The following is a 24,660-nucleotide window of genomic DNA, read 5'->3' on the forward strand; positions in this document are numbered from 1 at the left end:
ATAGATTGTCTGGAACGTTTACAGGAAGGTTAAGTTCTTTCAGGGTCCATTGTCTTTGCTGATGGGCCATCAGCACTGTCTGGCTTCTTCATTGTTATACCTGAAAGTCTAGTTGTGGGCGTCACCCAGAGTAAGCACACTTGAAATACAGATACATAGTCAATATTCATAGCTTTAGGTACAAAAATGAAACATGCATACAAATAGGATAATCCATATTAAGCAAGACCCCTCACATGGCCCATCTTGTACAAAATGCACCATAATTATGCCATAATCCTATTATAATATCACTATGAAGAATATGGGATGCAGTGTCGCAGTGCCTTTCTAACTTAAGGTACCCAGGCATAGTGCAGTTCCTCACCCCTCTGCCCTTGTGTGAGCACTGGATAAACAACCTGATATACAGTTGGAATGCCAGGCAGTAGCAAAGACAAAGTGCAACCCCACTAATCTCATGCCAAAGGCCATTTAGACAAGGTCTGCTTCCTAGCCAATCAAAAGCCCACGCCATCACCACATGCGCACAGGGAAAAAAACCTGGCCAGCCTTGGCACCAAAGGTCCAGCAGTTGTTTCTGAGCTTGTTGTCTTGTGTTTGTAGGCAAGTGGTGCCTTTGTTGCCAAGCTGGTCTTAATGGCAAAATTCTAGTACACCATTCTTTTTCTTCTGTTAGAGAAATTTGCAGGGTCTGACGGAGCAAATCTCAGTGGGGAGCCTAGCGACGCAGCGTATGAAGAGGAGGAGGATGTTAAAGATGAAGTTCAAAGCCAAGTGTCCTCTGCTTCTTCAGAGGATTATATCATTATCCTCCCTGAGTGCTTCGATACTAGCCGTCCACTGGGAGAGTCTATGTATAGCTCTGCCCTCTCTCAGCCCAGTTTGGAAAGAGCAATAGACGCTGAAATGGAGATGGTGATTCCAGAAGGAGAGAGCCAGCCTCAGGTCCATAATATCAACGATATCTTAACAACTTCACAGACGTTGGATGCAGTACCATTAACCCCAGAGATCGTCGGCACCCTACCCCAACTGCAAAGGTATGGAGGGTGTGGGTGCTTCTGTGACAAGAACAAAAATGCTAAAGATGGAATTTCTATGTCTGTGGGGCACTGAGCCTGAGCCCTGTGTGCAAACTAAAAAAGTTACATTTGTGCTGTTTGAAAAGTATATGCAAGTATGACTGTCTCAGATCCTGCTGTACTGTTTAAGGAAGAATCTTCTGTGCAACCTGTACTGACTCCAGAACTGAGGGTTTGTGGTTTTTGCTTCTGTATCTTTGTACGTGTTTTTATATATAACTTTTTTTGCAGGAATCCCTCTTCTCTTCAGAGTCATAGTCTCCAAAAACCAAATTTGCCATTTACAGAGGAAATACCTTCAGCTGTTCCTGATCAAATAAGAGAAGGTACCTGCAGCATATATTATAAATTCCATGGGTGGCTGCTTAGTACCATACACTGTTAGTAGTCCAGGTAGTTAATTGTCACATGTTTATTGGGTTCTGCAGCATATTATTTCTATTAAAGTAGTGTCTAAAATCTGCTAGTTGCCATAGAGGCAAAGGAAGATGCAGTTTCTCCCAACACTCTTTGTATGTTTGTCTTTTATGCTATAAATTCTTTGGGGGTAAAGTATTCCAGTATACAGTCAGAATGATTCTTTTATACACAAATGATCCCTTTCTGCTTTTTGATTTATCCCACCAGTAATGGTTAACTTCTCGTTTGGGTAGAAATGTGCCTGAAGAGAGATTTGGAGATGTGCTAGCTAATCCTGACCACATTTCCTGGCAAAGACAGATCTTCAGAGGCAGATGTGGCAGAGGTGGGACTCCTAGGCTTGCCACAAAAGGCCCTGTGGAAATCAATCTGTCTCAGTGGTGTTTTCTGAATGCAGGGGGTGCAGGGGAAAAAGGGCAGTGAGGGTGAAAGATAAGTACCCCTGTACTTTCCCTCTCTTCTTATCCCATAATCCCCAAACACTGGATAGCTGCAGCAGCACCCAGCTTAGAGTATGGTGAACTGTTGGCCTACAAGCTTGTGATATCTGTGTTAAACTTAGTTTCTTGTGGACTGTAGGAACCTCACTACTCACTTCAGTTCACATGCGCAAACCTCAGCTGTCTAATATGCTTGTTTACTGCACTTGCTCACTTGTTTTGATTTACTTCTAGAGCCCAGATATGAAGACTTTCCTGGACCAGGACCTTCAGGAATTGTAAATAATAATAAATTGAAGTGCCCAGAATATACAAGGTAATTGAAACCAATCATTTATCACTTCAGAATTGGTGCATCTTGGCCTCGCATCTCTTTAAACTGAGAAAAGCAGTTAAGGGCATAGGTTCTCTTTGTAGGCTGTGGAGATGGTGGGGAGCCTGTCTTAGCAACATTCAATTCAAGATTTCAGAAATTAATGCCAAATTCAATGGGGCCAAATCTTTAAAAGAGCTCTGCTCTGATTTATGCCCCTAAATGAAGGGGCCAAAGTTGATGACCACTTTGAAAGTCTTGCCCTTGACTTGCTTGCTTCTGTTCTAGCTTAGTCCTTCTGAAAATCTGGTTTGTTGCCTCCAGGTCTTTCAGGTTCTTGGGTCTTGGGAAAAATTTAAACTAAAGACACAGTGAGAATGCAACCAACTTATAAAGATGTTGGGAGTTGGATGTACAGCTAGTAATCTAAAAAGAAAATGGTCAAGAGACCAGGCAGAATATCTGGTTAAGTAGATGGGACCAATAGAGACCAGAAATGGTAATGGTAAATTTGGATGTTAGGATTGTTCTGAGAGAGGTATTTGGCAGGCAACATAGTATGCTGCTACATACCCACATACAACCCTGTAGATCTCTGTGGGCAAGCAAATAATAGTTCCACTGTAGAAAGCTGTTAAGTGTGTCTTGAATGCACTCTTTCTATACTTACATAAAACCTGTTGATAAGGTGTCTTAAAAGAAATGGATTGACCTCCACAAATAGCCTCTGAATGATTCCTTTTGATTATACCCCATTTTCTCCAATGAGACTTACATTGCAGTAGGCTCTCTAACAAGGAGGTACTGTAAGTGAAATACACTATTGCCTTTACTGACTTCAGATAACATCACACTTCTCCACAGACACCCCCAAGGAAGCAGCATTGCAGGAGGGCTGGTTAAAGGAGCTTTGTCTGTTGCTGCCTCTGCCTACAAAGCACTGTTTGCTGGACAGTCCATTGCAGAACAGGTATGTATATCTCTCGTTTTCTGATGCACTATGTGGATTTTTTTTAAGAACTTTAACCTTACATTAAAAATATTAATTATGTGAGTTTGTTACCCTGTATAGGGGTAAAACTCCTGTCCTTTTACTCTTGGAACAGTAAAATATTAAACAGGTTTGGCAGTAACTGTTTCAACTGCAGACACTAGCACATCTTCCCTGACTAATTCAGGAAAGCCAAACAACAGATGGTTAACTGGGGGACATTAGTAATCCTAGCAGTTCATACAAAGCAATAACTGGCTTAATACCAACTAAATCTGAAAAGGGGGCTGAACTGTCAGAGTTGAGCTCTGTATGGTTATCACATTGACTCCAGTGTCTTGAAGGTTATTTCTATTCTGCAGTTTGATTTTAAGATGCAAAAATGAGGGATATGCCATTTCCTTTGCTGGGAAAGATTTACAGTTATGTATTGTTGACTGAGTTGAGGTGAAGTTATTGGAGGGAGTGACTTGTATAAAATAGTGATGTGATTGGACAGCTGATGTAATAATATTCCAATGTAACTTTCGGCCAATTGGAAGAAGGAGAATTGTTTCAACCACTCAGCCCTGAAAAATGAGTTGCCCTTCAGTGAACCACCTGTGTCCCATTCAGTCATGATGTCTTTAGAGTGTCTGCAGACCCTTGTTTTATCTAGTGTAATAACAGTCCTCTGTTGCTTTGTGTGTGCCTTTTGGGATTGGCTAATCATCTCACCATTATTTCCACCACTAATAAATCTCAGCAGCTGTTTAAGGCTTTGTATATTCCAATATGGCTAGGAACTATTGAGTTACCTCCCTATAATAAGTCTGTTTGCACTGTTTTTCCTGACAGCATGGAACCATAAAAGTTGCAGATGGGAGACACCTCTTAGGGTATGCCTATACTGCAGTTAGACACCTGCAGGTGGCCTTTACCAGCTGACTCAGGCTCGCAGGCTCCTGGGACTGTTTAATTGCACTGTAAACATTTGGGCTTGGGCTGCAGCCTGAGCTATGGGATCCCCCCACCTCGCAGGGTCCTAGAACCCAGTCTCCAGCCCAAGCCTGAATGTCTACACCGCAATTAAACAGCCTGTTAGCCTGAGTCCCGCCACACCGAGTCAGCTGGCACGGGTTAGCCAAGGGTCTTTAACTGCAGTGTAGACATACCCATTGAGGTCTTTTTCCATCTCATCCATCTTCTGGCCAGTGAGCATATAACAGTTATTTTCATGAGTAACTAAAGAACCAAGTTACTCATTAAAATAATGATTTGCTCACGGTCCTAGGATTATTCTGTGTTTTCTCCAGCAAGTAACTTGCATTGATTTCTAAACACATCCTGATATCATATCATTAAAATAAAATAAACCAGGTGTTTCCTGGAAGAGATCACTGATTTTTTCGAAATTGTTCTGTAAACTAGGACAGTTGGTGCTTATTGTGAAATCCGTAGCACTGCTTAATACTAGCCATAGTGCTGGCAGACGCTTCAAGTTCCCCAGGGTGACTTCAGTTCTAACCCTTTCTGATTGCTCTTCATACACACTTTTTTTTATGTAGGGTGATGAAATGTACAACCACATATAAAGGGTGGCTGTACCTGGTCCCTGCCCCAAAGAGCGTAGTTTGAGAGGTGATCCTCCTATTGACTTCAGTAGGGTAGGACATGGTAATCTTGATTCATTTGGAACATGAGTCGATACTTAAATCCATCTCTGAAGGGCTAATGCACTAACCAGCTGCACTAGACGGCCCATGCAGACTAATTCTCAGTTGCTAAATGAGACCCTAAAAAGTGAGGTCATTTCAAATATCAGAGACTGTAAACAATTTAGTGGCAAATAAAGCTAAGATTAGCTTTAAAATCTTTTTATAAAGTGTTAAGTTTTCTGCTTTGAAATAGAGATGACTATTCAGTCAATTCAGTATTTTGAATTTAAAGGGTTCTCTTTTCTTTAAGCAGCCTACAACTACAGAAGAGCAAACTGCCACTCTCCTAGCCAATCTGTGTGAGATGGGATTCTGTGACAGGCAGTTAAACCTGAGACTGCTGAAGAAACACAACTATAACATAGTGCAAGTAGTTACCGAATTGCTTCAGATCAATAACAATGACTGGTACAGCAGCAGATATTGACTCCTCCTGGTAGCCGAAGCACCCATATTTGACCAGACTGTTATTAAACACCACAGCAGCAGACTACTCCCAGGCTTCCTTCTGTTTTGGGGTTGGGGGATAGAAGCACTTCATATCCATTTTTCTTGAACTCTTGATTTGTTCCTTCACTGAAATCTCAAACACACCACTTGCGACTCAGAATTTTATGAATCAAAGACCAGAATTTTAACTTTGCTTTAGACACTGGATAGATAATTGAATAAGTTTTAAATCTGATTTGATACTAATATCTTGTATCTGGGAGTTCAGTAGAATTATTTTAAACTTCTCCAACACAAGTGACAACTTCCTCTTTTACTGTATAAGTTGTTTTTGGGCAGTTGGGATATTTGTTCATGCTGGTCAGCAAAACAAAACATTGGGAAGAGGGGCCAGACACTGCTGTTAAATGTAGTCTTACCTAATCTTCAAGATCTGCACGCAGCTAGCAGGTTGCCACTTCTACTGAGAGGGTTTTTTTTTAAATAATTGATTTTTCTAATGCATGATAGAAGTACTAATAGATTAAAAATACAGACTAAGCACTCTTTTTTTTTAAAAAAAAAAAAGAAAGGGGGTGCTCACATGAAAGACACCTTTCAAAAAAACAAACCCATGACTTAAAATTTATTTTAAAATACTGAAAGTATAACCAATGTTAATTTAAATGTACTTAATGAAGGTCAGGAATTTCATTTTTTAATTTCATTGTCGATACAATGAAGCATGAGAAATTGATTCACCAGCAGTTCCTGAACAGTATCTGCAATGGTGAATAGTACAAAATTTGTTTCTTTGCTGAAGAAATACAAAGTCACACAGCCTGCATAAGATATTTTCCTAAATTAGAATAGAACTATAGGGAAAAGTCCACCTATGAATCCTTAGGGACCTTTTGCAAAGGATGAAGGTTTGACTGTTACTTTTTCCAAATCACTCCAGTGCAAACCTTCTGTTTTTACTGATAAAGAACTGAAGAATATGATAGGTCAGGCCTATATGGGCATGTGAATTCTAGTTATGTTTGGGAATGTGAGTAGGAGTGAGAGGTAGGATTTGGTTGACTTCTGGTTTAAAAAAAGCATTAACTCCAGCAGCATTAACTACCCAGTCTCTTGATGAATCAGGTTATGCTATATACAGTTATATTGTATGATACAGTGCCATTGCCATTTTGGCTTATGTGCAGTTTTTGAGAGAGGTGAAAATCTGAGAAAATAATTCCCCTTGAAACCTGTCAGAGCTAGGGTTTGATTCTTGGAAGTGACCAGAAACCATCAGTATCCACTGCTATGCAGTAGTGTGCCAGTACTTTGTAACGTAGAACCCAGTCATTTTGGATTTGACAGCAGTGTTGACTACACTCTTATTTTGAATCTGTCATGGTGTAAGTGAATTTTTTTTGTCCTTGCTACAGCAAAACTCAGACCATTGACAGTATCGAAAACACATTAAATTCTGATCTCTGCTGCTTCTAATTAAGGTGTTAATATTTTGACAGGATGTGGATAAAGAGTCCAAAGCAGTATCAGTATTATGATTGACTATATAATAATCATTAGCCATACAAATATAAATTAGATTCTATTAAATAAACTATTAGAAGAAAATATGTATCAGATACAATTTTGTTTAAAACCTATTTTTATAGAAGATGCAAGATAACAAATTGTTAAACATTTATTTTGAAATACAGTGAGACTATTTTGCAGTGTTTTTCCCCAGTACATTTCTATCTGCTGTGGACCAATTCTAGATAATTCTTCACTTGATAAAACTACAGTTTAATACTTTTTCCATCACCTACAGTATGTGTGCAAACTCTGGTCTGTAGTATTGTAGCTCAAGCTTACAGAGAATGAAATGGTGAGGATGAAGTTCAGTTGCTGGTAAGCATCTTACTTTGACCTGGATTGTTCAACAAGACTTTTTTTTTTTTTTAAATACATACCTTTATACTAGGGTGGGTGGGTTTTTTTGTTTGTGTTTTAAACAAGTTTCCATTTGAGCTACTTTAAGTAGTTGTTAAACACTAAAAGATTTGCAAGTAACACTTCATTTGAGATTGAAACCCTTTCAAGTTTGCAAGACCTATTCTCTTTAGTTTCCCCCTCCAAAATGCTTGGGTTAGTTTTACTGTTGTAACTCTAAGCCATTCTCCTGTATCCTGATCGTTTTAGATAATGTATGCTTGGACTTAAGATATATTTCTGTTGGCTTTGTATATTTTGTTAATGATGCATGATATAATTTATAATATATTCCATAGTGCAGATAAGGTCTTTGTATATTATTTAGAATAAGCACTTTAAAGTCTTCAAATGTGATGTAAAAAAAAATTAAAAATCTTTGCCTCGGTCCTTATAATAAAATCCTTAACTATTTGTTCATCAAACTCTTAAAGTGCGCTTGGTAGCCTTGCAGTGACACAATGGGGGTGACAAGTACATTTCTGATATGAACTAGTAGGATACTTTGTTTTTTTTCCTTTCACTTAACTAGTGATTGACTGTCCCACTATGCAGATTACTTATCAAGAAAAAAGTTCATTTATGTTAGGTAGCAGGGTTGAGAGCAAGAAGTATGGAACAAAGCATCTGAACAATTCCAGTTTTGGCACAGCTTTGGTGAGGGCTCTTATGCAATCTCTTTGACACATAAGGGGATAAATACAGCAAGGTTAAACAAAGATGTTGAGGTCACTTAACTAATGTTTCTATGGAGCTGCTGAGCATTATGATTCTGCAGCTATAGTCTGAACCAAACTTCTTACGCCTAGCTGTGATTTAAGTGGACATCTTGGTTCATTTCCTCATTCTGTTGCTACTGTTCTGGTTGAAAGTGCTGCTGTTCGACTTTTATCATAGTTCTGTTGAGCTGTAACCACTGTTCAAAGGTGTGCTGAGGCCCTGAGCCAATCAAGTAAGAACAGCGACCTGTAGACTGTGACACAGCCTAAAACTTCTCACTGTTGCACAATCCTCTATGCAATTCCACAGCTGGAGGCAGTTCTGTAGAATAATAGTGGTATAAACAGGACACCTTTAATCCTACTCCCAGTAGTTCTCTACAGTCATAGGGAGGGAGCTTCAGCTAGGGAAGTGCCAGAGCAGGGGATTAAAAGTCCTGTGTAGACAATGTTAAACACCAAAATAATGAAATGTGATTGTGGCCATAACAGAACCATAGCTGTGCCTGCTGGATTACATTTTTCATACAATGGACCCAAAGATGCTGATCTGCTCTGCCATCCTTTTGTAATGTTGGCAGGTAAAATCCATTTGGTAGTTATTTGTATTATCCCTTTCTACTTAATTACTGTTTCAGCTTTCCTGAAACATCCTCCTCTCTCAGCCAGCATCAGTCTTCCTATGACACTACTGTTGGTGAAATTTTTGTGCAGTCTGCTCTAAATTTGCCAGTGGTGGTAATACCAACGTTAAACCACCCTCAGCTGCTGTGCAGAATTCTGCATATAGGCATAAAGTTTCTTCTCTTTTCTGTTAAAGGGCACAGTTTGCTCGCTGGCACTGGCCTAACAAGCCTACAGTTTTGCTGTACACTTGCACAAAAACACCCCCAGCCTTGCTCCAGGAGAACGGCATGCTTTCCTGCTCCCAACCTCAGAAATACATTTCCACCTCCAAAGGGCCCACTTGATGAGGAAGTGGCTCACAGGTTTAAGGAAACTTCTGAAAGCCAGCAGTGCGCTGAGAGGGGCTGTAGAGCTGCCCTGTTCCTGCTGTGTAAAATCCAAGGGTGGGGCTGGGATTTCAAAGGGTGCTTGGACACAGTGGCCATACACGCTAGAATTGAAGGTGCTGCTGCACCCCTGCGCTTGAAGTGGCTTCCGTTCTATGCAGGGTTTACTGTTTGGCTCAATGAGTTACTTGTGGCACCTGAGAGATGAACCAATTTATTTGAGCATAAGCTTTCGTGAGCTACAGCTCACTTCATTGGATGCATCGAAAGCTTATGCTCAAATAAATTGGTTCGTCTCTAAGTTGCCATAAGTACTCCTTTTTGTTTTGAGAATACAGACTAACACGGCTGCTACTCTAGAACCCATTTGGTTCAATAGCTGTCAGCACCCCCCCCCCCCCGTTAACCTGTGGAACTCCTTGCCACAGGATGTGAAGGCCAAGACTTAAGAGGGTTCAAAAAGGAACCAGAAAAGTTTATGGAGGATCGGTCCATCAATGGCCAGTAGCCAGGAGGGGCAAGAATGGTGGCCCTAGCCTCTGTCTGCCAGGGCTGGGCGCCAGGGGATGGATCACTGGGCGAGTCCCGGTTCCGTTCGCTCCCTCCGGGGCGCTGGGCCGGACGGACCGTGGGTCTGACCCGTTCCGGCGCCCCGGGGCGGGGGGGGACGAACCCCGCAGGCCCCCGGGCGCAGCTCGTGTCTGCCCCGCTAACGCCCGTCCGCGCGCAGGCCGGGCGGGGTGCGGCCCCCTGGTCCCGGGGCGCCGGTCCGGCGCGGGGGGCCCGGGCGGGGCGGGGCGGGCCGGGGCCGAGCTGCACCTGCCGGCAGCGGCGGGGAGAGGCCGCCCCGCCCCGTCCCGCCCCCGGCCGGAGGCGCGTTTGGTTCCGCTTTGCCCCGCGCCCCCGCGGGGTGGCTCGGCTGCTGCTGCCGCCGCGGGCCGGAGGAGCCGCCGCCGGGGTAAGAGACCAGGCCCCGGGCCCTCGCGGGGCGGGGGGACCCCCGAGCGGCCCGGCCGCCCCCCGCCCTTGTTTCGCCTCCTTCCCCGGTGTTCCCCCAGGCCCAGCCAGCCATGGGGGCCTGCCCCGCGAGGGGGCCCCAGCACTGCCCCCCATTACATGTACCCCCAGGCCCAGCCAGCCATGGGGGCCTGCCCTGTGAGGGGGGCCCCAGCACTGCCCCCCATTACGTGTACCCCCAGGCCCAGCCAGCCATGTGGGCCCTGCCCCGTGAGGGGGCCCCAGCACTGCCCCCCATTACATGTACCCCCAGGCCCAGCCAGCCATGGCGGTCCTATCCTGAGGGGGGGGCCCAGCACTGCCCCCCATTACATGTACCCCCAGGCCCAGCCAGCCAAGGGGGCCCTGCCCTGTGAGGGGGCCCCAGCACTGCCCCCCATTACATGTACCCCCAGGCCCAGCCAGCCATGGGGGTCCTATCCTGAGGGGGGGCCCAGCACTGCCCCCCATTACATGTACCCCCAGGCCCAGCCAGCCAAGGGGGCCCTGCCCTGTGAGGGGGCCCCAGCACTGCCCCCCATTACATGTACCCCCAGCTCCCTTCCACAGACATGCCAAGGCCCAGCCAGCCATGGGGGCCCTGCCTTGTAAGGGGGATTCCATCACCAGCCCCTGTTACATGCACCCCCAGCTCCCTTCTGCAAACATCCCCTGTCACAGCCAGCCATGGGGGCCCTGCCCTATGAGGGGGACCACGTCACCCAGCACTGCCCCCATTACATGTACCCCCAGCTCCCTTCTACAGACACGCCAAGTCCAAGCCACCCCCGGCCTTGTGCCCAGAGCTAGTCATGGAGGAACCTTGCCCCCATATCCTCCCCAGTACTTGTAATTTGCTCCCCTCGTAGAGGCACCTCCAGCCTCCAATACGCTGGTGCCCTTTTCCCCATGCACGGAGCCAGTTGTGGGGGATCCCTGCCAGGTAAATCCAACCCCCAAATCTGTTACGTCTTCCCCCAACCCCATAGGGCCAGAAGGAAATGACATAGCCCTGTTCGAAAGCACTGAAACTGGCTCCTAAGCAAGCAGGAAACTGATGAGCCATGTCAGCAGGAAACATATCACAAATAAAAGGGCTTAGCTTGAAAGATCTCATGCAAACCCTCACTCCCTAGGCCCCTGTGAAAAGGGGTCCTGCTCCTTCCTAGCCACTTGTGCAAGCTCACAAACACCACAGTGAAACAGGGAGCGAATGGCACAGGTGCTGGGGCGGCCTGCCAGGACTGTACTTTTGCAAATGGAGGGGCAGATGTTCAATACTAACCAGGCAAGCGAATGGCAGTGTGTTTAGTAGTCACTGCAGAGGTGTGAATGGCACCCTTGGATGTCTAAAGCTGTGTCATCCCTGCCAAACCACCCTGGAGTTCAAACCCCTTTACTGCTCATCCCAAGGAAACCCTGTGTGACTGAGAGAACTGAACGGAAGTCATGGCACAAGTTCCCAAACCCAGACACAATCTCCCTCTTGGGGAAGCAGTGTTACCTCCTATGGGGCTTCTGCTATACCTAGCCTCAGCTCTCCTGGAGGCCAGTAATCCATAGATTCCAAGGCCAGATGGGACCACAGTGACCATCTGGTCTGATCTCCTGTATAACACAGGCCAGAGAACTTCCCCACAATAATTCCTAGAGCAGATCTTCTAGAAAAACATCCAGTCTCTATTTAAAAATGGTCAGTGATGGAGAATCTACCACGACCCTTGGTAAATTGTTCCAGTGGTGAATTACCCTCACTGTTAATAACACATACCTTATTTCCAGTCTGAATTTGTCTAGCTTCAACTTCCAGCCATTGGATCACGTTAGACCTTTGTCTTCTAGATTGAAGAGCCCATTATCAAATTTCTATTCCTGTGTAACTTCTTCTAAACTGTAATCAAGTCACCCCTTAACCTTCTCTTTGTTAAGCTGAATAATGAGCTGCTTGAGTCTGTCATTGTAAGGCAGCATTTCTAGTCCTTTAATTATTCTTGTGGCTCTTCTCTGAACCCTCTCCAATTTATCAATGTCCTTGAATTGTGGGCACCAGACCTGGACACAGTATTCCAGCAGCAGTCCAGCATGATGCCTCCCCAAATATTTTTCAGTTACTGCTTTCCAGCATATAGTTCCCCATCCTGTTAGTATGGCCTACGTTCTTTGTTTTCAGAGGGATACGTTTCTATTTATCTGTATTAAAACACATTGTTTGCTTTCACCTAGTTGGCCAAGTGATCTAAATTGTTCTGAATCAGTGACTTGCCCACTTCATTATTTACCGCTCTCCCAATTTTTGGTAAATAACTTAATCAGTGATTATTTTACGTTTTCTTCCAGGTCATTGATAAAAATGTTAAATAGCTTAGGGCAAAAATCAATCTCTGTAGGACCCCACAGGAAACTCACCTGCTTGATGACGATTCCCTGTTTACATTCCCATTTTGAAATCTATCAGTTAACCAGTTTTTAATCCATGTAATGTGTGCCGTGTTCATTTTAAATTGTTAGTTTTTTTTTAATCAAAATGTCGTGTGATACCAAGCCAAACACCTTGCAGAAGTCTTAAGTATACTGTGTCAACACCGTTACCTTTATCTACCAAACTTATTATCTTGTCAAAAAAAGATACCAAGTTAGTTTGACAGGATCTACTTTCTAGAAACCCATAGTGACTGGCATTAATTACATTACCCTCCTTTAAATCTTTATTAATTGAGTTCCATATCAGCAGCTCCATTATCTTGCCCAGTATCCATGTGAGATTGACATGCCTATAATTACCCAAGTCATCCCATTTACTGTTTTTAAAAATTGGCACAACATTAGCTTTCTTCCAGTCTTCTGGAACTTCCGTGGTGCTCCAAGATTTACGGGAAATAATCATTAACAGTCCAGAGAGCTCCTCAGCAGCTTTTTTAAAATCTTGGATGTAAGTCATCTGGACCTGCTGGTTTAAAAATCTCTGATTTTAGTAGATTCTGTTTAACATCCTCCAGAGATATTTAGTGGAATGAAAAGTGTGTTATCATCACTCTAGGAAGAGACTGCACCATTTGTTTTTTTTCCTGCCAAATACAGAACGGAAATATTTATCCAAAACTTCTGCCTTTCTGCATTATTACTGATAGTTTTACTGTTTCCATCTATCAATGGACCAATACCATTGTCAGGATTCTTTTTGCTAATATATTTTTTAAAATTTCTTACCGTCCTTAACTCTGCTGGCCACAGATTTCTCCTTGTGTTTTCCTTATTGATTTTCTTCGGTTCCTTAGTTCTGATTTATATACATTACCATCAGCTTCCCCTTTCTTCCATTTATTATATTTTATTTTTTTATTTTTTATAGCTGCCTTCACTAACTCCAACCCAGGTTGTTGCTTTTAACAAGCAAAGCCTTCTTGCCTCTTTGGCCTAGCATTTGCACGCAGCATCGCTAGCGATGCACTTGTCTGTTGTGATAGGCAGCGAGCTGTTAGTGCTTTGGACCTTTTGAAATGATACTCGTTTATCAGTTTCCAGCACTATCCTTCAAACTCTGTTTTGTTCTTTGATCAAGGAGTTGCTCTTTTCTTGTCTGTAAAGTGCCATACACGTGGTGCTGTATAAATAACAGTAGTTACACAGTCAGTGTGGCTTCTTCCCAGCACCCAGATTATCTACATACATTATTAGGCCACCTTTATGTATCTTGCAAACCGCATCCGCCCAAGCCCTCTCCCTCAGGGGTTAAGCATATAAGAGCAATTTTATACTGGGAATGAAGAGTCACAGCTAAAGAATGCCGTTCTCCTAATATACTGCAAATTAGCAAAGGAAAGGGTTTACCTTATGCTTGGCTTTCCCTTGACATCAGCAGGAGTCTCCCAGCCCCTATAGTCTTTTGTCCCAGTTGATGAAAAACCACCGCTTTAATTCCTCCTCCTCCTCATTTTTTACTCCTGGAACAGGAAAACAAAGCGCAAGTATTAACGGGGAAAATTGCAAGGGTAAGAGGCTGAGACCAAACTGGCTAGAGGAATCTTTGAAGCCTCTAGCTGAGCAGGTCTCAAACTGTGGGTTGCGACCCCATTTTAATGGGGTCACCAGGGCCAGCGTTACGCTCGTTCAGTCCCCGCCGCTTGGGACTGAAGCTGAAGCCAGACGGCTTGAGCCTGGGGTGGCAGGGCTCTGCCCCCCCAACTCTGCCCAGGGTCGGGGGGCTCAGGCTCTGGCCCCCTCCTGTCTGGAGTCATGTAGTAATTTTTGTTGTCAGAAGGGGGTCATGGTGCAATGAAGTTTGAGAACCCCTGTCTAGCTCTCCAAAGGAAGCTGCAGAGCTAGGGGATGGGTCCGTAGCAGAAAAGCCTGGGATCAAAAGTCACAGAGTCACTGGAATTTTTTGGCATCAGAGCCCATGGTCTCCCCTGCAGCCTTCCAAGCTGCAGGGTTGCAAAAGGGTTGGGTGCTCAGTGGATGCAGTAACTCAGCAAATGGGGTGTCAGGGAGCTGCTGTGGGGAGATCCCCTTGTGACCCTAAAAGAAAAGGAGGACTTGTGGCACCTTAGAGACTAACAAATTTATTAGAGTATAAGCTTTTGTGAGCTACAGCTCACTTCATCGGATGTAGCTCATGAAAGCTTATGCTCTAATAAATTTGTTAGTCTCTAAGGTGCCACAAGTCCTCCTGTTCTTTTTACGGATACAGACTAACACAGCTGCTACTCTGAAACCTTGTGACCCTGTGATCAAATCAGCAGTGCTGCAGTGATTATCTTACCTCCTTACTTTAATGAAGTCCAGAGGCTTCCTTTGTCACCCAGGAATATCACTACTTGCCTCCATGTGATAAAGATAAGTGGCTTCTGGAGTTTGCTAGACTCTGATGCTGAGCTCAGCAGCACTGGTCTGGGGACTAAAGGAAAGATCTAGATGTGTCTGTGGGTGTTGTGCCCCATCCCCAAGTTCTTTTCTCCAGCGCATGTTTCAAGCAAGAATCAGGAGTGGTTCTTTACGTCCAGCCTCTTAACTTTCTAGGTGAGTGCAGTTAGTCTTCCTTTAGGCCCTTTCTGTTGAGAAGCAGCCTGTGTCTCAGTCATTAAAGCAAGACTGCCTCGGCTAGGGAGCAATCCTCTCTCCTTTCTGCCAGCAGATGACATCATGGAGGAAGCTGCAATCAGATGGTCTGGTGGTAGAATATTGTTCTTTCACTTCTGCTATTTTTCTTCTTTAGTTGCAAACGCTCTTTAATAATAAGCCTGGCTCATTGCAACAGCTGATTCACGAGTTTCTGATTGCAAGGGGCTGCAGTGAGCTAGGAAGAAGATCTGAGAAGTCATTCTGGTTTAAACAAAAGGGAGAGACAAACACTGATCTGATTTTAATTAGGCATGTGTTTAGTGAGGTTAAGTTTGGTGAGGGGTTGATGCATTCAAAAGTGAGCGCATGCGTGTGTGCACACAGTAGTCTCGCTGCCTATAGGGTGAGTGATCTGACATATGGAAAGAACCTGGGAATTGTTATATGTAGATTTTTGAAGTGTTGCCACCCGCAAGAATTCAAAAATTCATGAGTCAGACCCCCAAAATTAATGAGATTGGAAAAACCAAAACACATTGGGTTCTTTTTATTTACCTTCTGTTTTTGTAGCCATTAGCTCACGCTCGAGTTAAGTTTTCCCCTGTAACCATTTGGACTAGAAAAAACTTAATTTTCATTTTTTTAAATTGAAGGCTGAGATTCTGACACATTCCCATGACTCCAGGACGTGGGGCTTTAGGAAGTACTCCAACTATTGCAATATTTGCTATTAAAAACACAAGAGTTAGCAGGACTGATCAGTAAAGAGACATTTTTTCTGGAATGTTTTTGTTTTTGGATCTAGTGAAAAACTCTCTTTCAACTATGGGTGAAACGTTTTCCCAGTTCTGGAAGGTCTCTGTCCAGAAGGAGAGGGGAGAGAAATCGATTCTGTGCAGGAAATCGGCTGGTGAGGATGAAGTCACCAATTATGGCACTATCAATGGAGGAGACTCTGCCGCATCCTGCATGCCCTGTGTAGGCACTGTGAGTCGGGGCTGCATCAACTGCCCAACGTGCCAGGGAACGGGAAGAATCCCCAGGGGTAGGTGGCTCTTGTGTGTGCTTGGTCAGTGGTTTTCAGCCTTTCCAGGCACTTCACCAATCTGACCTCTGCTTGTTGCTTCTCACTCAGCTCTGCGCCCTATGGAAGACCAGTCAGGATGGAGCACTGCATGCTGTGACCTGCAATCTCCATCTCTGTACTAAAGAGAGAGCCTGCAATTGGCTCCATCTTGTGTTAATCAGTGCAAGACTGGGGCTGTTGGAAAGTATCCATGCAGCCCTATGTGAGCAAAGCTCAGTCTGTCTCTATGTTAGGTTGAAGCCAACAAGGGTTATTGGAGTTAGATGCCTACATCCCTCTGAACGGAGCAGCATTTGTAACGAGAATGCTGATAGGCCCTAAACTGCAGTGTGGTGCTCTGCAGCCTGATGTGCCCTGTTCACTACTGCACGCAGTGCGATGCATCTCTTCTGACCTGCACCTCTTATCTTCTGTCTTTCAGAGCAAGAGAAGCAGTTGGTGGCTCTGATTCCATATGGTGACCAGAGGCTGAAGCCCAGACGAACGTAAAGTCCTGTTTCTCCACTATTCTTTTAATGCTCTGACTGCGTTTAAATGTATGCAGCTAGGGTGCACAGCATTACATGAGAAATCTGTTTGCAGAAGTTCATTTAAAAGCTTTGTTTCTCATTGGGCCCCGAGCTGCAATGGGTTTGGTGCCTGCAGGGCATCTGTTCTGTGTTGGCTGTGGGCTGTACTAGCAGTTCTTCATGCAGGAGGGACTGTGGGCTGGGATTCTGGGCTAGTTCTGTTTGAAAAGTGCCACGTGGGACTGCTAACTTCCAGCAGTGACAAGCAGCATGTTTCTGGGTCTGAAACCCACCCCCTTCTGGCCCCAAGGTGAACTTGCTACCACTGGCTACTACACAATCCCTTCGCAGGCCCTCATGTCTTGGTGCTCACTGCGTCTGAGCTGGCGCTCGCTCCCTCCTGTGCTTGTCCAACCCCGTAGAGACAGGGCTCTAGCCTAGGACAGTGCTGCGGGCAGTGCTAGGCCACTGTTGCAGTTATGGTCCTTTGATGCTGTCTTGCAGGAAGCTCTATGTGTCCCTTGCTGTGACGATTTGCCTGCTGATGTCATCTCTCATCATATTCTTCCTGTTCCCTCGCTCCATCGCTGTGCAGCCCGCAGGGCTGAATGCCTCCTCCATTGCCTTTAATTCCACCATTTCCAGTATCGATCTCAACATGACAGTGAGTTCTCAGCTCAGCGCGTACGGTGACATTGAGCTCATATCCCATTATCAATCCGTAGCTTGGCTCACTTCTAAGTCTCGGAGATAGCGCGGCAGGTCAGTAGTGAGCTAGTTGGCAGAGCTGTGTGCGCATAGCGGGACAGCAGGCAAGACTGGAGCGGCCAGTCAGAAATGAGGCATGTTGGTGGAGCAGTGAGTGATGGGGCAGGAGGTGCAGCTGGGTGGAAGTGAGCTGACTATGTAACAAATGTTGGGAATTGTTTGTCGCTGTGTGTTGTATCTTTCCTCCGCTTTCAGCCCAGCCATGAATGTGTGGGACAGGGAGTAGAGCAGGGAGCAAGTGATTCCCAGAGCAGCTCTGGGGCAGGTGAGGGGTTTTGCTCCTGTAACTTAAAGAGCCAGTGACTCTCACCCAAACGTGATCTTGGGTGTTTCCTTGGGCCAATCCTCAGCAGAGGGGAATTGCCACGGCCAAGCTATGAGTGTCTGAGGACTGGCGTTTGCAGGGCTGTGGTGCTGCAAGGTCACTGCACGGAAATCGAGCACATGCGTTACCCTCGCTGTGTGAGAGCTTCAGGCTGAGTTTGTCTCTCTCCTTAGAATGTGTTGAATGTAACCAACAACAACTTCTACCCAGTCACTGTCACCCAACTGGACATTGAGGTCTTACACTTGTCCCTGGTGATAGGGAAAACCACCAAGAAGAACCTCCTGAATATCGGCCCTTTGCGCAGCGGCCAGGTGGGTACTGCTGCCTCTTGCTGCCCTGTCAAAAGGTCTGGGCCCCTTTGGGTGGGGAGAGATAGTGGTCCCCTTCTCTGTTGCCTTGTATTTCTATTGCCCCAGGGGCAGAGAGTCCCTTCACCCCCCATCCCCATTCCCGTCTTTCCAGGTGCCCATTCACCTGCTGGCCCAGGCCAGTACTTAGCAAACAGGGGAGGCAAAAGACCGAATCATAGAATCATAGACTATCAGGGTTGGAAGGGACCTCAGGAGGTCATCTAGTCCACCCCCCTGCTCAAAGCAGGACCAAGCCCCAGTTTTTGCCCCCGATCCCTAAATGGCCCCCTCAAGGATTGAACTCACAACCCTGGGTTTAGCAGGCCAATGCTCAAACCACTGAATCCTGAAGTCTCATATGGGTGTTTCCTGCACAGGTTCATGTTGTATATTGTAACTATGTCGAGATCTGCCATGTTGTAACTTGGTCCCAACACAGTGTGGATTGGATTTTAAATACTGGCTCTGAGCTGTGTGGAATTGATGGGATAATCTTTAACTCTTTGTGTGCTCAGATCACTGGGCTGCACCTGTACATGGTTACTGTAATCACTGTAAATCTCCAACTAACTCTTCTGTTTTACTTGCAGATATATTATACGGTCTCCAGTCTTATACAGGACTATAATACCTAGTAAGTATTTCTCAGAGACTTACTTTCCTGGCTGGTAAGTAACATTAATGTTTCTGGGCTTTTCTCAAGAGGCAGTCTGGCATAAATGTATAACTTGGGCCATAGCCTCTTTCTGTCTGACCCTGCAGTGCAGCTGAGAATGTGTCCTTTTGAGTTTCATATGTGTAATCATGTGGGGACAGAAACCCAGCATGTCCAGTTTAAATTCATAGAATCATAGAATATCAGGGTTGGAAGGGACCTCAGGAGGTCATCTAGTCCAACCCCCTGCTCAAAGCAGGACCAATCCCCAATTTTTGCCCTAGATCCCTAAATGGCCCCCTCAAGGATTGAACTCACAACCCTGGGTTTAGCAGGCCGATGCTTAAACCACTGAGCTATCCCTGGCCCCCTTCCTATTCCTTTCTAGTTCTTCTCCATTAAATGTTTTCCCAGCCTGCAACTGACAAGACTGTATAACTTTCAAATCTAGTACCCCCCACAGATTAATCAATCTGGTTTGGAAATGCCTGATACAGATTAGTCCATCTGTGTGCAGTTAAGTGTATCTACCACCCCCAATCTCTATGAATGAGCAGTTTGGTGATTCTCCACAGGCATCTCATGCGATCTGTTTCCTGCTCTGCCCATGGTGGGGGAAGATACTAGGTGTTGCCGGAATGTGAATTCTCCCATCTTGTTTTGCTTGATGCATTTGCAGGGAGGGTATCACGTCTACACTACAAACTTCTACTGCGTAGCTCTGTCTGTCGGGGGTGTGATCTCTGACCAAATCAGCTGCATCGGTAAAAGCTCCTAATGTAGATGCAGTTATAATGGAAAAATGGCACTTTCACCAGTATAGCTTATCTTGCTCAAGGAGGAGAGGGGGGCGTGGCTGGAATAAGCTTTGTCAGTTAAAGGTTTAAAGGAATATGCTTTGCCAGTATAAGCAGCGTCCATACAAGGAGTGCTTTGCCAAGTAAGCCGATCAGTCCAACCACACAGGCAAAGCTTTCCAAGTGTAGACCTGATCAGAGAAGTACTTAGGAGAAGCTTGCGCTTTCTCCCCAGGCCTGGGTTGCTCTGTGGTGCAGACGGGTTTTGTGTGATGAAAACATTGTACTGCAAAATTAATTCTCTATTTTCTGTCTTCTAAGCAACATCTGCACCTGGATCAAAATTAAAGTCCACAACGTTCTACTGCACTTACAGTAAGTGGCATCTGGTTAAAAGCAAATCACTCGCTGTTGATCTGCGCTGTCCCAAACATTCCTCACTGAGGCAATCTGAATTTCCCTTCATATTAGTGTTTTCAGAGACCAAGACTGTTTGAAGTTTTAATTAGTCTTTCCTCAGGTAGATTTGCAACTATTGGCGTGGGTGTGTAACAGTTATTTCAGAGGAGCAGCTGTGTTAGTCTGTATTCGCAAAAAGAAAAGGAGGACTAGTGGCACCTTAGAGACTAACCAATTTATTTGAGCATAAGCTTTCGTGAGCTACAGCTCACTTCATTGGATGCAACGGTTATTTGAATTTTAAGGGGAAAGTCACCCAAGCTATTGGTGCAGAGGAACACGCCCTGACTTCAGCTCCCAGAGAGCTCCAGCAGTGCAAACCCAGAGGGTTGGTGAGGTGACTTGTACAGTGGTACTGTTTCAGCCTGCATTGGGAACAGCTATACCTGTGTCTGGGGTGAATGGTGCAGGCTGTGTGGGAGAGAATGAGCTTGGCCTGTTCCCCAGAGGATAGATCCTGTACATCCACCATGTGGGGGCAGAGTGACTCAGACTGGTGCTTGAGGTCTTCAGCATTTGAACAAAGACCCGAGATGTGCAGATGGCTGTGAGACCAGGGTGAGAAGGAACAAAGCACATTCTCTCTTCTGCAGACATCCTGGCTGCAGGGGAGGTCCTGGCCAGGAAGATGGCCTGAAGGCATTGCACTCAGCTTGACTGCACATGAATTGTGCTGTATTTTGAATAGGCCAGTGCGAATGGCCCACACCAGGCAAACCAAGAAAGCTTTGCCTCCTCCTCCTATGGAGGTGGGAGTGAGTGTGGGCCCACACAATCCTTCCCAGGGGTTGGTCAGTAACATGACCCAGAAACTGACCTGCCATTGACAGCAGTTTCCTGTCTGGCTGCCAGTGGAGCAGTGATGACAAACCCATTTCCAACACTGTTCTTGAACCATGGCTTAGAGTGTGGTTCTCCGCTGTGGCCCATGTGGCATCCTCGGGGCCATACGTGTCGTATTGGATGCGGCCCACATAATGCATTGTGGACTGCACATGCAGCCCACAATGTTAAATAGGTTGAGAACCACTGACTTAGACACAGTGCGGCCAAGTCCCTGTGGTGCATTCTGGGATGAGAATGGTTTGGCCCGTCTGCTCTAGCAGTTAAACAATCTGTATCCCCTCTGTACTGAGACCTCTGTTGACGGGGCTGAGTATCGATTAGGATGGTGTGAACACCTGCGGTGGCGCTGGTGCTCGGCCCCAGCTCCTGCAGCCACGCCATCTATCTGCTGGACTCGCAGGCGGCGGAAGGTGACTCAGTGGTGACCTTTGCTGCCTCTCTTCTGTGTTGTGCCACTTCCCAGAGGTGTAAGCCCTGCGCTGCCTGGCATGGTGGGGTACAAACCGTTCTTTGCTGTAACACCTGAGAACAGAACGGGAAGGTATGTGCTGCTGTCGCAGTGCGTTGTCGCTTCGACTGCGCAAGTGCTCGGTTTGTTTGGCATGACGTTTAAGGAGCAGGCAGAGCAGCACAGAGGTGCAGAGGCCGTAGCAGTGAATGGGTCCAGCTTTAAAGGTTGTGTTAGAAGAATATTGCAGATTGCTGATGGGGGATCGCTTAAATGCTGCCTTAAAAATAAATGCAGTCTGAGGGACCCCCCTACAAATGTGTGAAACGGGGCAGCTCAGCCTGGACTTGTGGTGCTAGTGGTTTGGAGCTGCAGAGTAAGAAAGATGAGAATTGTCCGAGTGGCTGGGAAAGGCCACAATGGAACTTTTCCTTAAAGTGAATCCCAGCAGAAGCAGCTTGGTGCTTTCAAATCTCTCTATAGTTCAAGTAAAATGGATTCTTGTTGTGACTGTGCGTTGCAGGGGCACCCTGACCTGCTCATACCTGTGCCACTCGGAGCAGCTGGCTTTTGAGAGCTACCAGTATGTGGACTGTAGAGGGAATGCAACGCTGCCTCACCCGCTGTACCACCGCCCACCATGACAGAGTCACTGGACGATGACATTCTCCTGTCGCAAAGGCAAGTTGTACCAGGGACATAGCAACTCCAGGGGCTTCTCTTCCAAGCCACTGTGATTTTAAACAGGACATTTGGCTCTCCCTTGGGAGGAGACTTTCAATCTGCTGCTGTCTCCTGGTCACAGACTGACAAAATTTCATGAACTTGGAACATGCTGCTCTGAGTTTGCAATTCCCATTTGTAACTTGTATGGTGGTTGGTGTCAGCAGATTATACACTGTATAGGGAAATTGTTGTATTAGCTGATTCAGAGAACTCTGCTAGGTTGTTAGCTACCTTATCCTGTGCAGTATTTCACTAGGGGAGGCTTGTTGGTCAAATCAGCTCTTCCTGCCAAATAACATTTTTGTGCCTGTGCCCTGTGGTGTGGACGCTCTTGGCTGGAGAGTGCCTCTCCTAGTGATTCTTGGATTGCAATTACACCCCCAGCTCTGCAAAGCAGGGAGAAACCCAGTTTGAACTGACATCTAAGAACCTCTGGCTCTTAAATAACAAGCTCTGAATAATGTGCTAAAACTATGCCTGGTTTGCACAGAGAGAGGTAAGGGTGGTGTAGTGGATGTTGGGCCAAGTTCCTCTGCTAGGGAGGCTGGGTAAGTATGTTCATTCCCTGGCTTTTCCTAATCCTACCAGAGGGATTGTCTCGCATGAAGGGTTGTGCAGTCCAGATCGATGCAGCAGCCACGGTCTGTCTTGTACCCAAAGTGATCAAACTGTGCCAGAGCAAGTGCATCCTTGCAGCGTGGAGGGCGGGAGGGGAGGGAGGGATTGCTACTTCCCAGAGGGCGGAGGGAGGTGAGGAGCCCATCATGCATTCTCCACACAGCACATTCCATTTTTAAGGAGGAGTATTAACTGTATTAAGGAGTTGAACTTTAACAAGTGGCAGGAATCTTACTTGGATAAGAAAAGCTCAGTTCATGCAAATGCCAGGAAACAACAGCTGCCGTTTATACCTATTTGTAGCATTTTGTATGAGGGGAGGATCCCTGGCTGCTCTTCCACCCTCTCTCCAGAGACTGGTAGGGTGCAGACTCATTCGCTGTAGGAACAGCTCAGGCAGAGGACGCACACTCACGTTACTGCCTGCTAGACCCCTGGGCGTGAGCACCCTCCTTAGATCCCAGCGTTGCTAATGGTTGGCACGTTCTGCCTGGACGGATGTATAGAAATTGCTGGGCATATGATCTGACCCGGAGCGGCCCAGCATTGCCCTAAACACCTCTCCAGCCAGGTGAGACATGGTGGGAAAAGCAACTCGCATCAGAGTAGCTGGGAGAGGAAACCTTTGTGCCTCAGCAAAGAACTAATCACTGTCCACCAGACCCCTGCCCCTGGGGTGGCACTCTCAGCAGAGACGCCAAGGGGCCTGACCTTCCTGGAGGTCCCAGCAGGGCAGTGTGCTGTAGCTTGCCTTTCATCTACCTGCTCTGTGGATCCAAAGGGCAGTCTCCAGGGCTCCCAAACTAGCACATTTCAGCAGACACACGTTAATCATTAAATGTCTTTTCTGGTTGTTTATGTGTTCCATTAAGGTTGCAATAGATTAAATCCCTGCCTGAGGAAGCACCTTGCGTTCTGAAAGCGTCACTTGTCTGTTGGCTCTTGTCCTTCTCCGTCGTCTCTCAATGTATGTTTGTATTTGCTGTGTTGTTGCACCTGCTCTGCTATTCTCTTCTTGCTGTCTCTGGCACGGCTGTGCCCGTTACATGCCTGCATCAATCCGTTCACAAATAAAAAGGGCGTTGTAAAATCAGAGTGGTGCTTTCTCCTCATGATCTGTGGTGGGACGACTCCTGAGAGTGCTGAGTGGGGACCTGATTCCCTGGGGAAATCAGTCTCCTCGTAGCGTTACATGACCCCTGCTGGCCAGTGGGAGTCACTGCATCCGATGAAGTGAGCTGTAGCTCACAAAAGCTCATGCTCAAATAAATTGGTTAGTCTCTAAGGTGTCACAGGTACTCCTTTTCTTTTTGCAAATACAGACTAACATGGCTGTCACTCTGAAACTGCATATTAGGGCTTAAAAAGGGAGGAGGAAGGTTTTAAATGGGAAAACCAAGGCCCCATGAGAGTGCATCCTGAGCATCCCCCCTAGGAGAGCAATGTCCGGGGCACCCATCAGGGGTTTTGCAGCTACTTTCTGCAGGAGGCCTGAGGCAGGAGTTGCTCTCATCGGCGGGTTGTGCATCGTAGCCTCCTACCGGGCAGTTGTTTCTCTAGCTGTAAATATAGCACACGGAGATCAAATTCTATTTGCAGGCCTTTCTTCAGTGTCCGATCACCACACGTACATCAGTGCATTTTCATCATAACCCACCCCATGAGGAAGGGATGTGTGACTATTTCAGCTTTACAGATAAGGAATTGAAAGGAAAGGGACCTGTCTGAAGTCATGCAATGAGTTAATGGCAAGGCTGGGACCAGAACCTAGATCTCCTGACTCCCATTCATATGCCTAAGGCACAAAACTATCCTTCTCCCCTGCCTGTTGCTTCTGTGAGTTCGAATTTGGCCTCTTAACTAGAACGTTTTCGGTATCTACAGTGGACTCCTTTGTCTTCCCCTGTGTGGGTTATTAA

The 24,660-nt window shown here is 46.0% G+C and overlaps 2 protein-coding genes across 7 annotated transcripts in view; both read left to right on the forward strand.

Annotated features, from left to right (window-relative positions):
- The window catches only part of NBR1 (NBR1 autophagy cargo receptor), a 29,152-nt gene extending 21,363 nt beyond the window's left edge, over window positions 1-7,789 (forward strand). For 4 of the 5 annotated variants that reach the window (XM_043536967.1, XM_037886740.2, XM_037886738.1 and 1 more), the window contains 5 exons: window positions 680-1,043; window positions 1,317-1,411; window positions 2,180-2,261; window positions 3,123-3,228; window positions 5,197-7,789. In XM_043536967.1, coding sequence (XP_043392902.1) covers window positions 680-1,043; window positions 1,317-1,411; window positions 2,180-2,261; window positions 3,123-3,228; window positions 5,197-5,373 — 824 coding nt within the window. In that variant the 3' untranslated portion in view covers window positions 5,374-7,789. The remainder of the gene's footprint in view (window positions 1-679; window positions 1,044-1,316; window positions 1,412-2,179; window positions 2,262-3,122; window positions 3,229-5,196) is intronic. The other variant, XM_037886739.1, reaches the window with a different exon arrangement.
- A 2,123-nt stretch (window positions 7,790-9,912) lies between these two features.
- Window positions 9,913-23,836, forward strand: TMEM106A (transmembrane protein 106A). 2 transcript variants are annotated; one of them, XM_043536899.1, is made up of 9 exons: window positions 9,928-10,054; window positions 14,780-15,108; window positions 15,956-16,195; window positions 16,659-16,722; window positions 17,251-17,410; window positions 18,013-18,153; window positions 18,783-18,826; window positions 19,966-20,019; window positions 21,921-23,836. In XM_043536899.1, exons 3-9 carry the CDS (start codon window positions 15,976-15,978, stop codon window positions 22,039-22,041), a joined length of 804 nt encoding a protein of 267 aa, XP_043392834.1. In that variant the 5' UTR covers window positions 9,928-10,054; window positions 14,780-15,108; window positions 15,956-15,975; the 3' UTR covers window positions 22,042-23,836. The 2 variants fall into 2 exon arrangements, with proteins under 2 accessions (XP_037742928.1, XP_043392834.1); XM_037887000.2 differs by lacking the exon at window positions 14,780-15,108 and having other exon boundaries at window positions 9,913-10,054.
- Window positions 23,837-24,660: the final 824 nt, after the last annotated feature.

This window comes from Chelonia mydas, chromosome 27 (assembly GCF_015237465.2).
Source record: "Chelonia mydas isolate rCheMyd1 chromosome 27, rCheMyd1.pri.v2, whole genome shotgun sequence".
NCBI classification, from domain to species: domain Eukaryota; kingdom Metazoa; phylum Chordata; order Testudines; family Cheloniidae; genus Chelonia; species Chelonia mydas.